This window comes from Taudactylus pleione, unplaced genomic scaffold (genome assembly GCF_031769625.1).
Source record: "Taudactylus pleione unplaced genomic scaffold, aTauple2 ptg000451l, whole genome shotgun sequence".
NCBI lineage: Eukaryota > Metazoa > Chordata > Amphibia > Anura > Myobatrachidae > Taudactylus > Taudactylus pleione.
In genome coordinates this window covers 6,865,839-6,879,257 of record NW_028284853.1, presented here as the reverse complement: position 1 = coordinate 6,879,257, position 13,419 = coordinate 6,865,839, and the positions used below count along the sequence as shown (strand labels likewise).

Here is a 13,419-nt window from a genome sequence, read left to right as displayed (position 1 = left end):
GGCATAATGTGAACTATGGACATTACTGTGGCATAATATGAATTGTGAAGACTACTGTGTAGCATAATGTGAAAAATAGCCAAAACTGTGGCATAACGCAAATTAATGGGCACTAATGTGTGGGATAACATGCATAGTGGTCATTATTTTGTAACATAATGTGAATAAGGGGCACTACAGTGGTGTAACATGAATAAAAAACACTACTGTGTAGTGTAATGTGAATAAGGGGAACTACTGTGTGGCATAATGTGGATTGTGGGCACTACTGTGTGGTTTATTTTTAATTGGTGGAATTACTTTAGTGAGTTGGAATATATCTAGCCCTCCATGTCTTAGTTTGATACTGCCCCATATATTTATTTTTATTTCCCTTTAATTTGCCCCCACAAGCTGGACACGCCCCCTACCTGGCACATTTGGGGAGTGGGGGCACGTTAACACACACATGCTCCGAGTGCCATGGCTACACACTACACCCCTGGCTGCAGCATCAGCAAGAATAGTTAGAAGAGAGCAGCATGATCTGCCAAATGTCCTATTCTGGTGGGACAGTACAGATTACGGGACCTGTCCCCTATCAGGACTTTACAGTCGGGAGGTACAGTATGTCCCACTTCATGCTACTCTGCTTGTGCAGGGGGAGCCACATGCACTCAGTCTGCCTCTCATCGTGGGTAATCTTTGCAGTGCATGGCCCACAGTATTATCAATAATTGCAATATTGGTTTGAATATTTTCGGACAATATTGTCGCGATAATTACCATTTGCCTCTTACTTTTCCTTGCTATGCAACAAAAAACTTCTCAGGGACAGCAGCTGGGTTAATACATTGTTCCTGCGAAGACCCCCCGCCGCTGTCAGTCTTTTTGGACAAAGAGTGCCCTCTCCAGACGGAGCATGCACATCATGATGATGATGATATATATATATATATATATATATATATATCCTGATGGCTCAGCACTCTCCTTCCCAGTCGTGACGTGCCGCAGTGCCTGCTTTCTTGAGAAAGAAATTTTATTAAATTTTTCACGAGTACAAATTATAAGGTACAATTGTGAACCATCAATAACAAGGTTATATAGATAGATTTAGAGACAATAATATAGAAAATTGGTAACAGAATGAGTATACCTCTGTTGGAAAAAACTAGAAATACCCGGTAATTTTTATGTAAGTCTGGAAAAAACAGCGTAGTTGGAAAAGAGAAACAAATCACTATAGGAGGAGAGTGGGGGAATATTAGTAAGGGCAGACTGGTAATGGAAGGGATTAAGAGGGGAGGGTTGGCAAGTAGAGCATCCAGTGAGGAGATAATCAAGATCAGGAGGGTGTCTCATGATATGCTAGCCAGGGGGACCAGGTCTCAAAGAATTTGTTAGGTCTTCCATGGATCAGACTAGCGATAGGCTCTAGACTGTACACTTGCCAAATGGAATTCAGTAGAGCAGTGAAGGAGGGGGGCTCTGTTTTCTTCCATGCAGCAGCAATCGCACAGTTAGCTGCGTTAGTAATATGTCTTATGAGTGCTTGGGTGTGTCTATCACAATTGTGAAGATGTCTCAGGAGTAAATAATAGGACATACAAGCGGGGAGAGAGATATTTGTGATAGAAAGTATTAAGCGATGAACTTTGGACCAGAAGGCCTTAATTCTCGGACAGTGCCACCAGATATGTGCAAAGGTGCCTTCCACACCACTGGTGCCTGCTACATATACACAGACACAGTTCCAAGTGGGGCACTCAGCGGTCTAAATAAACAGCAAACATGGCTCAATTTGTCCAGCAACGTTTCGGACTTTATTCCCCCAAAACGTTTTAAGTATATGTTGCCTGACGACGGGCGAATAAATTGAGCCATGTTTGTTGTTAATTAAGACCGCTCAGTGCCGCACTTGGCACTGTGTGTGTATATATATATATATATATATATATATATATATATATATATATATATATATACACACACACACACAGTACCAGTCAAAAGTTTGGACACACTTTCTCCTTCAATGGTTTTTGTTTATTTAAACTATTTTCATAGTAGATTAATACTGAAGACATCAAAGCTATGAAAGAACACATATGGAGTTATGTTGTAAACAAAAAAAATGTTAAACAAATCAAAATATATTTTATATTTTTTATTCCTCATAGTAGTCCCCTTTTGCTTGGATGACAGCTTTGCAAACTCTGGGCATCTCTCAATCACCTTCATGAGGTAGTCTCCTGGAATGGTTTTCCAACAGTCTTGAAGGAGTTCCCAGAGGTGCTGAGCACTTGTTAGCTGCTTTTCCTTCACTCTGCGGTCCAACTCATCCCAAACCAGCTCACTTGGGTTTAGGTCGGGTGATTGTGGAAGCCAGGTCATCTGATGCAGCACTCCATCACTTTTCTTCTTGGTCAAGTAGCCCTTACATAGCCTGGAGGGGTGTTTGGGGTCATTGTCTTGTTGAAAAACAAATGATGGTCCCAATAAGCGCAAATCAGATGGGATGGCATGGCGCAAAGCACCCCGATACCATCACACCTCCTCCTCCATGCTTCACAGTGGGAACCACACATGCAGAAACCATCCGCTCACCTGCTCTGCATCTCACAAAGACATGGTGGTTGGAACCAAAAATCTCAAATTTGGACTCATCAGACCAAAGTACAGATATCCACTGGTCTAATGTCCATTCCTTGTGTTTCTTGGCCCAAACAATTCTCTTCTTCTTCTTGTTCATCCTCAGTAGTGGCTTCTTCGCAGAAATATGACTATGAAGGCCTGATTCATGCAGTCTCCTCTGAACAGTTGATGTTAATATTTGTCTGCTACTTGAACTCTGTGAAGACTTTGTGGTCTCTAATCTGAGGTGCTGTTAAGTAGCGGTTACTGAGGCTGGTAACTCCAATGAACTTATCCTCTGCAGCAGAGGTAACTCTTGGTCTTCCTTTCCTGCGGCGGTCCTCATGAGAGCCAGTTTCATCATAGCGTTTGATGGTTTTTGCAACTGCACTTGAGGATACATTCAAAGTTCTTGAAATTTTCCATATCGACTGACCTTCATGTCTTAAAGTAATGATGGACTGTAGTTTCTCTTTACTGAGTTGAGTGATTGGTGCCTAATATGGATTACAACAGTAGTCAAATAGTGGTGTCCACTGTGTACTAACCCTACCTCTGCACAACACAACTGATGGTCTCAGAAAACATTAAGAAGACAAGTAATTCCACAGATTGACTCTTGACTAGGCACACCTGTTAATTCAAAACCACTCCAGGAGACTACCTCATGAAGCTGATTGAGAGAATGCCAAGAGTGTGCATAGCTGTCATCCAAGCAAAAGGGGGCTACTTTGAGGAATCTAAAATATAAAACATATTTTGATTTAACACTTTTTTGTTTACAACATAATTCCATATGTGTTCTTTCATAGTTTTGATGTCTTCAGTATTAATCTACTATGTTGAAAATAATTAAAATAAAAAAAAACATTGAATGAGAAGGTGTGTCCAAACTTTTGACTGGCGCGCACGCACGCACGCACGCACGCATAAATATTGGGACATTGACAGAATTTTCATATTTTGGCCTCGATTCACCACCACAATGGCTTTGAAATGAAACAAGCAAGATGTGCTTTAACTGCAGACTTCCAGATTTAATTTGAGGGTAATTACATCCAAATCAGGTGAACGGTGTAGGAATTACAACGGTTTCTATATGTGCCTCCCACTTTTTAAGGGGCCAAAAGTAATGGGACAAACTAAACAATCCTAAATCTAACTTTCACTTTTTAATACTTTGTTGCAAATCCTTTGCAGGCAATTACAGCCTGAAGTCTGGAACGCATAGACATCACCAGACGCTGGGTTTCATCCCTGGTGATGTTCTGCCAGGCCTCTACTGCAAATGTCTTCAGTTCCTGCTTGTTCTTGGGGCATTTCCCTTCAGTTTTGTCTTCATCAAGTGAAATGCATGCTCAATCGGATTCAGGTCAGGGGATTGACTTGACCATTGCATAACATTGCACTTTTTAGCCTTAAAAAACTCTGGTTGCTTTTGCAGTATGCTTCGGGTCACTGTCCATCTGCACTGTGAAGCGCCGTCCAATGAGTTCTGAAGCATTTGACTGAATATGAGCATATAATATTGCCCGAAACACTTCAGAATTCATTCTGCTGCTTTTGTCAGCAGTCACATCATCAATAAATACAGGGGAACCAGTTCCATTGGCAGCCATACATGCCCACGCCATGACGCTACCACCACCATGCTTCACTGATGAGGTGGTATGCTTTGGATCATGAGCAGTTCCTTATATATATATATAAGGGCAGCTGGGCTTTTTGCCATGGTCAGTTAACTCTCACCAGTGAACCCCTACTTCGTAGCAGCACCTACAAATCGAATAAGTGAAGCCCTGCTCTGTGTAGCAATCCCCACATGGACAAGCAGCCGGCTGCAGGGGATACGGGCAGATAAATCATTAGCCAGCGCTCCAAGACCTGCACCGGACAGGTGAGAGGTGACTGTCTAGAGGCTCTTTACGCCATCCTGAGATGGCAATTTTTATTCTGAGAAGCAAAAAGGAAAGCAGAGTTTCTGTGTTTTGCTGAATCGCTCTCCCCATACTAGTGTAAGGGGAAGCGATATGTACACTAATCAGGGTCATCTGAGATGTCTCCACGATAACCCCCTCTCTGAATGGCCTGTTAATACTGATAAAGGACTTTTCACTGCTACTGTACATGAGTAGACCCCTTGCTCTCTACAGTGCAAAGTTGTAGGAGTCGGGCTTTAATGGAAAAGATAATTGCGTTATTGCCTCTGTTAACCCCACACTTGCCAATATTCTGGCTGTCCTCTCCGGGAAGGGGCAGCCATGTCAGCACAGAAGGGGGCATGATGCGGCATATAGGGGGCGTGGACAGGGACATTACATGACATTAGGGGCGGAGCAGGGGAGTGACCACGCAATCGCGTCACTGTGGCACCGCCCCTGCTGCAACATTCATAAATGACTGGCATTGTGAGGCAGGGGGCGGGGCCACGATGACGCGATTCAGCTCGAATCAGCTGTGTGTTTGTGAGGGTACGGGGGGGGTACCTCCAGCTGTTGTGGAACTACAAGCCCCAGCACACCTGATATGCTGGGGAAAGTAGTTGCACAACTGCTGGAGAATACTGGAGAAGGGAGAAGAGTTATCTTTGGAAATATATTGTCTGACCGATTGGGGCCAGGGTGCAGCAGGGAATTCATTTCTGTTCTATTACTGCTATAAAATGAAAAGATCCAATAAATTTAGAGCTAAAGGATTATAGTCATTATCCTCCTTCTTATTGCCTGCTGGGGTGTCTGACTGTTTACAATAGGGCACAAATTGCTGTATAAAACAAGTGAGACAGTTTAAAGCTGCACAGAAATAGTCTCTCGCAAACTTCATATCAGAGCTATAATAATAATGCAATATAATAGGTTCTATACTACGATGTGATTTAAAGGTACTGTACAATGATGCAATATAAAGATACTGTACAATGATGCAATATAAAGATACTGTACAATGATGCAATATAATTCTGCTGTACAATGACGCAATGCTACTGTAAAATGATGCAATAAAGAGCTGCTGTACAATGACACAATATAATGCTTCTGTACAATGGTGCAATATAAGTCTGCTGTACAATGACGCAATGCTACTGTACAATGATGCAATATAAAGCTGCTGTACAATGACACAATATAATGCTGCTGTACAATGACGTTATACTGCTGTACAATGGCGCAATATAATGCTGCTGTACAATGACACAATGTTATGCTGCTGTACAATGACACAATATAATGCTGCTGTACAATGACGTAATATAATGCTGCTGTACAATGACATTATACTGCTGTACAATGACACAATATAATGCTGACTGTACAATGACGTAATGCTGCTGTACAATGGTGCAATATAATGCTGCTGTACAATGGTGCAATATAATGCTGCTGTACAATGATGCAATATAATGCTGTCTGTACAATGACGTAATGCTGCTGGACAACAATGGTGCAATATAATGCCTCTGTACAATAACGCAATATTCCTATATCATCAGTGTTATTTTTCTGCCGTGCCTCTGAGTTTTTTTATGGGGTCCCTACAAACTAGTCTGTCATTTGGTTGGCCAATGTTTTTTTTGCAACCCCTATGTATTGCCTTTGCTTGATTCTGAGCCTCCCTAGGCAGACAGTGAGTGGCTCTCTGTGGGACTTCTGTGCAGGGACTTGGTGGAGGTGGAACTAGTTCCACCTACCATTAGAGGTGACGGAACTCAGTTCCACCCCGTTCCTGCCCACTTTAACCCTTGCTACGGTACAATGAAGCAATATAATGCTGCTGTATAATGATGTAATATAATGCTGCTGTACAATGACGCAATCCTACTGTACAATGAAGCAATATAATGCTGCTGTATAATGATGTAATATAATGCTGCTGTAGAATGACATAATGCTACTGTACAATGATGCAATATAATGCTGCTGTACAATGACGCGATATAATGCTGCTGTACAATGACGCAATGCTACTGTACAATGAAGCAATATAATGCTGCTGTACAATGATGTAATATAATGCTGCTGTACAATGACGCAATGCTACTGTACAATGATGCAATATAAAGCTGCTGTACAATGATGTAATATAATGCTTCTGTACACAATAACACAATATAAAATGATGGCCCACCAGCTCCACCCTAGTTATGCCACTGGTTAGACTGGATACAAAGGAGAGAGAGCCAATAGCAAATGACAGAATTCAGCCTACATGTGGCAACATCTAGGGCAATCTGTTGATGAAGATTCTATGGTGGCACGGTATAGTACGATCGGAGTAAGGTGTGATTAACGTATAATGTTACATATACAGTATATACCTTTAAAGCCACGAGGTACATCAAGCATAGTGAATCAGCAATGTATGTACATAGAGACATTTAAGAAACCATGGTACAATTAAGCTTTCTTCCCACACAGAGAAGTCACCTGATTATATTTTCGTTCTTTTTGCCAATTTGTAGCAAACATTTCATAATTTTACTGAATCTTTATTGTTGGATGGTTGTGTTTTACCGTAATTATCATACTTAAGAAGCTCGTCTGATTTTTTATTATTTGGTTTTCCTGAGATCTAAAGCGGCACTTTTATCGGCTAGAGATAATATACAGGTGTGTCCTCATACACCTATCCTATATGCGTCTTATTGGCATCGAAGCCGCATACAAATTCGCATATAGTGTACTAGGTGCTTAGGATTAGTATTTTTGACGCAAAGGAATTGGTATAACTCACAGATTAAGCATAAGGTGTACGGCAGGGCGTGATCGTTTGTACCGGATCTCTGGGCCTGAATCAGACCCGGTCGCTCGCAACCGGGTCGATGGTGGCCCACAGCCCATGCGTACGACGGAGCCAGCTCCGTCGTGTGCATGCGCGAGACCCGGCTAGCGACGGGCAATCCGTTGCTCCGAGTCTCGCACCAAAGGGGGCGAGCTGTCGATGTTGAGTGACAGCTCGCCCCGTTTGGTGGGCGGGCCGGGGGGGGGGTGGCTGCCCAAACGGAGGCGTTCCCGAGGGAGCGCTTGCCTTTTGGGGATGGCCCCACTGACATCACGAGTGATGTCAGTGGAGAGCTTCTGGCTCTGTTAGAGCCGAAAGCTCTCTGGGGCTTGCGATGAATGAGACCCTAACATAAGGGTCTCGTCGCAAGCCCAATGGTTGAGACCATCGCGACCATCATCCTGGCCGCTCGCAATAGCTGTGGGTGGTCACCCACAGCTATGCGAGCGGCCAGGAGGCCGCTCCATAAAAAAAAATAAAAAGACCCTGATTCAGAGCGAGCGCTCTGTCACAGCGACCGTCTCTGAATCAGGCCCTCTGTCTTTTACCTTTTTTACCCAGATTATTGACTAAATCGCACACAAAACCCGCATTATACCCTCGCCAGTATTCAGGGGACCCCTGTATTGTACTTTTGTTGGAGCATGAGTGATGGGAATGAGCCTCTGGCGGGACGATTGGCGCGGCTAAGTTGCAAAGTCCATAGTGCTCCAAATAGGGCTATTGGGTGCAATTTGACGCTAGGTGCATGTGCACACATCTTATCTATAGTTCTATACAGTTTATTATCATCCTGAGAACTATAGACCAAAGGTACTTCTGGCATCGAGGGCGTTTTGCATCTTCTCAGCTATTATAAATGAGTGATATGATCAGGGGTGTAGCGAGGGTGGTTCCAGTGGAGCATGAGCTCCAGGCGCCAAAATGGACAGAGGGCGCCATCCAGGGTTCCGGAATTCATGGTGCACTACACAGTATGACGGCCGCCTGTTAGTTTTATCTCGGTTTGTTTGCTATATTCCTAAATAAGTTACGGATCTGAGATCCGTTTTAGATTTCATGCTCCTCAAGCTGCCCAGAATACCTCCCCTCCCTCCTCTGTGATCATCTTCTGTCACCACCCCTCTCTGATCGACTCCCTCCCCCCCCTCCTTTCTTATTGGCTTCTGTCATCTCCCCTTTCCTGTCAGATTGATTACATTCACTTCTCACCTCTTTAATTGCCTCCCCTCTCTACCCTGTGATTGGCTCTTTGCCCCTGTCCACGCCTTTCTTATTGGCTTCTGTCACCACCCCTCTCTGATCAGCACTTTCCACTCCCCTCTCCTCTTTTATCCCATCCCTCCTTCTCTCCTCATTCATTCATTCCTTCATTGTGCTTCAATGGACTTAATAGTTACACATCTGAGGTACTATCCTAAACTTCAATTATAGAGTCACTGCTTTGCTATTTAAAATAATGGAGGTATTCCCAGGCACGACCATACAGTGTTATTTGAAGCTCTATTTGAAAGGAAAATATGAGGCACAGTTCAGTACAGGGGGGGGCACTATGACGTGCACTTTCAACAGGCACCATGTTTCCACGCTACTCTTCTGGATATGATACAAGACAGCCAGGCTGAAAAACTCAGAATATAAAGAGGACTCACAGTCTGGCAGGAATGCTTCTGGCCTTGTGTAAGCCACACGTATAAACAAAGCAATCTAGGGCAAGGGGGCATATTTATCCCAATCCTCATCTCAGATCTCAGATGCGGATGGGATGTGATCAATTCAGCCAAATTCACAATGCGATATATGATTATGAATACATCACAAGGATGTATCAAATATCACATGCAGAGACATGGGAAAGGTATTGCAAAAAATACCCTGAGAGTGTGAATGCGCAAGCTCCGCCTGTTACTCCCCCCCGCGATCGCCCCTCTCCCCTGCTAAGCTAACACTTGCCTGTACCCGGGGACCAGTGATCGGTGAACCGGTGAGCTCCTCTGTGACTCCGGTCAGTTGATCGCTGGGCTCCTGCTCTGTGACCCAGCAACAAGTTTGGCTCTGCATAAAGTGGCTTATTAGTTCTGGTGCTCATTCTGTAGATGCCTATGGAGCCTGCACTGCTAGTTGTTTATTGAATCATTGCTGAACCAGGAAGCTGCTGCTGCTGTGGTAAATTCAGTCAGCTCTGATTCAATGATCATATAGAGTGACAGGTCCTATGAGGCTGTGAGGGGAAGCTGGAAGAATGATCTGCAGCAAGGGGGTTGCAGAGCAGATCTTGTTTAATGTAGAGATGTGCGCCTACGCCCGTGTTTTGGTTTTGGATCTACCCTGGTTTTGGATCTGGATTGATTTTGCCAAAACCTCACCTCCGTGTTTTGTTTTCGTGTTTTGGTTTTGGATCTGGATTTTTTCTTAAAAAATCATAAAAACAGCTAAAATCACATAAAATGGGCCTGTTTTTGTTCCTACAGTATAATTAACCTCAATAACATTTATTTCCAGTAATTTACAATCAATTTTGACCACCTCACAATATTATTTGCTTCAACTAGTTAAGGCCAAAAGGTTGCATCCAGCTAGCTGGCTGACTAAGCTAACTGACACAGTGGGCGGCACTAACATGTGGCAGTTCAGTTTCTAATTTCCAACACGGATACAGTGGGTTATACAGTGTGGGTTGGATACACCAATAGTGCACTTACTGTGACAGCAGTGTCGGCAGAGTGGGGTTGCTGACGGTGTCCTCCTCAGTACATGGAATGGCAGTGCTGTGGTGCTGGCAGTGTACTCAGTGAAGGGTACCGGTGATGTTGGCAGTGCGGGGGTGCCAGCGGTGTCTTGGTGCAGGTTTGCTGGCTGTGTCGGCAGTGCGGGGGTGTCAGCGGTGTCTTAGTGCAGGTTTGCTGGCTGTGTCGGCAGTGCGGGGGTGCCAGCGGTGTCTTAGTGCAGGTTTGCTGGCTGTGTCAGCAGTGCGGGGATGCCAGCGGTGTCCTCATTGCAGGTTTGCTGACTCTGTCGGCAGTGCAGAGGTGTTCTCAAAGCATGGTACCGGCGGTGTCGTCAGAGTGGGGGTGCCAGCGGTGTCCTCAGTGCAGGTTTGCTGACTGTGTCGGCAGTGCAGGGGTGCTGGTGGTGTCCTCAGTGTGGGAATGTCGGCAGTGTGGGGGTCACTGACGGTGTCCTCAGTACATTGGGCAGCAGTGCAGGAGTGTCGGCAGTGGTGGTGTCGGCAAAGGGGGATGCTGCTAGTGGAGGTGCTGGCGGTGTCGGCAGCGGGGGATGATGCACTCGGATCGCCCCGGATCCCCCAAATTCGGGTGTGTTTGGATCTCTTAGATCCGAACCCGCTCATCTCTACTTTAATGCAGTAATGTCCTGATGTAGAGAAGGAGTTGGAGCTACAAAAGGAAATCATAGTAACCAAAAACAACAGGATCTGAGTAATGGGCGGTTTGTGCCAGAGGATCTCCATGCCGTACAGCGGTCACCAAGTTATGTGACATTGCACAGTCACTGACCCAGCATCCAGCGTATTTATTTGGTTATTTCATACAATATTTTCTTGTGGTATCTGAATTTCTAGGTGTGTCCCAGCAACAAAGCACCAAGAGCAAGGAATCACCTATGCACCAAACAGTCTTAATATGTTCCCCCACCTCCAACACCCCCAGAGTACTAAGATGTAATAAAGCCATACTTGCTATTAAATCTGATTTTCTTCTGTCAACTTTTGATCCTAAAGGCACACATCCACTATACGACAGTCGTTCAGTGTAGGCTCATCAATCATCTGCAAACATGTTGAACCTGACAATATCGTCAGGTTGTACAACATATTTCTACGATGATAGAAGTCTAAACGACCAGCGGGAGCGCGTATCGCTGGTCGTTTTAGAATCTTTTAAACAATCTGCAAACGATTTTCAAACGGTTATCGAACGATAACGATATCGCTCAATTTAATCGTCTAGTGGATGTGTGCCTTAAAACAATCAAACTATCCCACAGGTTCTTAAACTCGATCCTTAGGACCCCAAACAGTGCATGTTTTCCAGGTCTTCTCACAGAATCACAAGTGAAATAATTACCTCCACTTTTGGATCTATTAAAATGTGTCAGCCAGTAATGAATACACCTGTGCACCTGCTAGGTGACCTGGAAAACGTGACTTGTGTGGGGTCCTGAGGACCGAGTTTGAGAACCTCTGAACTATCCTAAACAAATGCTTTGATGATGGGGAATTTCTCAGGGTCCACTGATAAAACAAGGTCAGAAGCACATATGTATGAAAGACATATCCACGTACCGTACATCCCATTCTGCACATCACTGATGCCATACTGGGCTCTCCAGAGGAACTGGTCTTGAGCTTTACATCTATGCGGCTCATCTGGGCCCAGGAGTTCCAGAAGTTTGAGAACGGAGTTTAGCCTCTGGAGGCAGAGTACCAGGCAGGGGGCTGAGGTCAGGTAGTCACAATGTGCCTGGCACAGAACTCTGTTCTGCAGAGACAATAAAAGACTTAAAACAGTAAAAAAACAAACAAAGCAGAACATAAATGTACATGAAAAGCATCTGACGTGCGTCCTGGTCCGTGTCAGTTTGTATATGAATGGGGCCTGAGGTTGAGCACTTTACTCTATTCAATCTTCAACTCCTGCTCATCCAGAATAACCATGTACTGAAATTTGCTGCAACATTACCACCTGTAGCCAGGTCGTCAGAATGCTCATAGCAGTAGAAGATGAATGATCTGATAATGTGGGAAGTTACAGTGCCGTAACAGAGCTCTAGGGCACCCTGGGCCGGCCCCACAATGCAGAGAATATTACAGAAAATATTTTAGAAATTCACATCAGTCCCTGCCCCAGTGAACTTACAATCTATATTCTTTACCACATCGACACACATATACACTAGGGTTAAAAAAAATTTAAGCAGGGCCTACAAGTGTTCTTTTGGTGTGAACAAACCGGGACACCCAGAGGAAACCCACGCAAACATAAGGAGAACATACAAACTCCACACAGATAACCATAACTGGAAATTGTACTCAAGACCTTAGTGCTGTGTGGCAGTAATGTTAACCGCTACACCATCCATGATGCCCTAAGTTGATGTGTCTTGTCTAGTTTGCCTATGTAGTGATGCTGGAGCGTGTTATATTTGTAAATCTAATTTATTCTAATGTCAGGTCCAAAACCACAGGAAGCACCCTGCCTGCCACATTACGCAGAAAAGACAAAACACAAGGAAAAGAGTTTTTGTGGAGACAACAAACCCAATACAATTTTGATTAAAAGGATAGTAGGACAGTACACAAGGAGTATTAGGAAGTCAATGAGCTAATATATCTCTCCAGGTGTCCCTCACCTGTTTGACATTGGAGGGGATGATGCTTAATGAATCTTCTGTAGTCAGGGTCACCACCTTCAGCCCCACCAAGACAAACTTCTGCAGTCTGATCCTGTGCAGTATCTTCCCCAAGTTCCTGCTCCAGGATCCTGGTTTGAGGAGGAGAACTGTGTAGAGCAATGGTGGTCCTACAGAAAGTCATGGACAAAAGCAATATAACTGTGTTTAGTTTACATCCCAAACCAAAGAGGCGCATATGTACCCCTTAGTCCCAAACCACTATCCGACCCATTCCTCACCAATTGTCTGTTTGCCTCCAACACCTTTTCTTCATGCCTAGAAATCCCAATAGTAGAAGACATACCTTTAGGAAGACTACCTTCCCGGCATTGACAAAGTCATTCTCAAATGAGAAAACTGGGACATTCATGTGATTTGATGCTTACTCTGGGCATAAATCCCCCTCCTAACACACACTCCAAATAAGATACATGTTATATTGACCTATTCCAACTTGTCCTATTGCTTTGAACTGATCACGAGTTTAAATGATGGGAAAATAACTATAGTTAGTTTTATTTTAACTGGATAAAAAATGTGTCTATCCTGATGATAACGCCACTTATAGGATCCCTACAGAATTGGGGTAAACTGATATAAAATAAAGGT

General features: G+C 44.1%; 1 protein-coding gene across 5 annotated transcripts in view; it reads right to left on the bottom strand.

The window, feature by feature from the left end:
* The window catches only part of LOC148505546 (dynein axonemal assembly factor 8-like), a 145,884-nt gene that overhangs the window by 30,899 nt on the left and 101,566 nt on the right, over positions 1 to 13,419 (bottom strand). For all 5 annotated transcript variants that reach the window (XM_088448187.1, XM_088448190.1, XM_088448192.1 and 2 more), the window contains 2 exons: positions 12,769 to 12,938; positions 11,702 to 11,897 (listed from right to left, as the gene is read on the bottom strand). In XM_088448187.1, the coding sequence (XP_088304313.1) occupies positions 11,702 to 11,897; positions 12,769 to 12,938 (366 nt within the window). The remainder of the gene's footprint in view (positions 1 to 11,701; positions 11,898 to 12,768; positions 12,939 to 13,419) is intronic.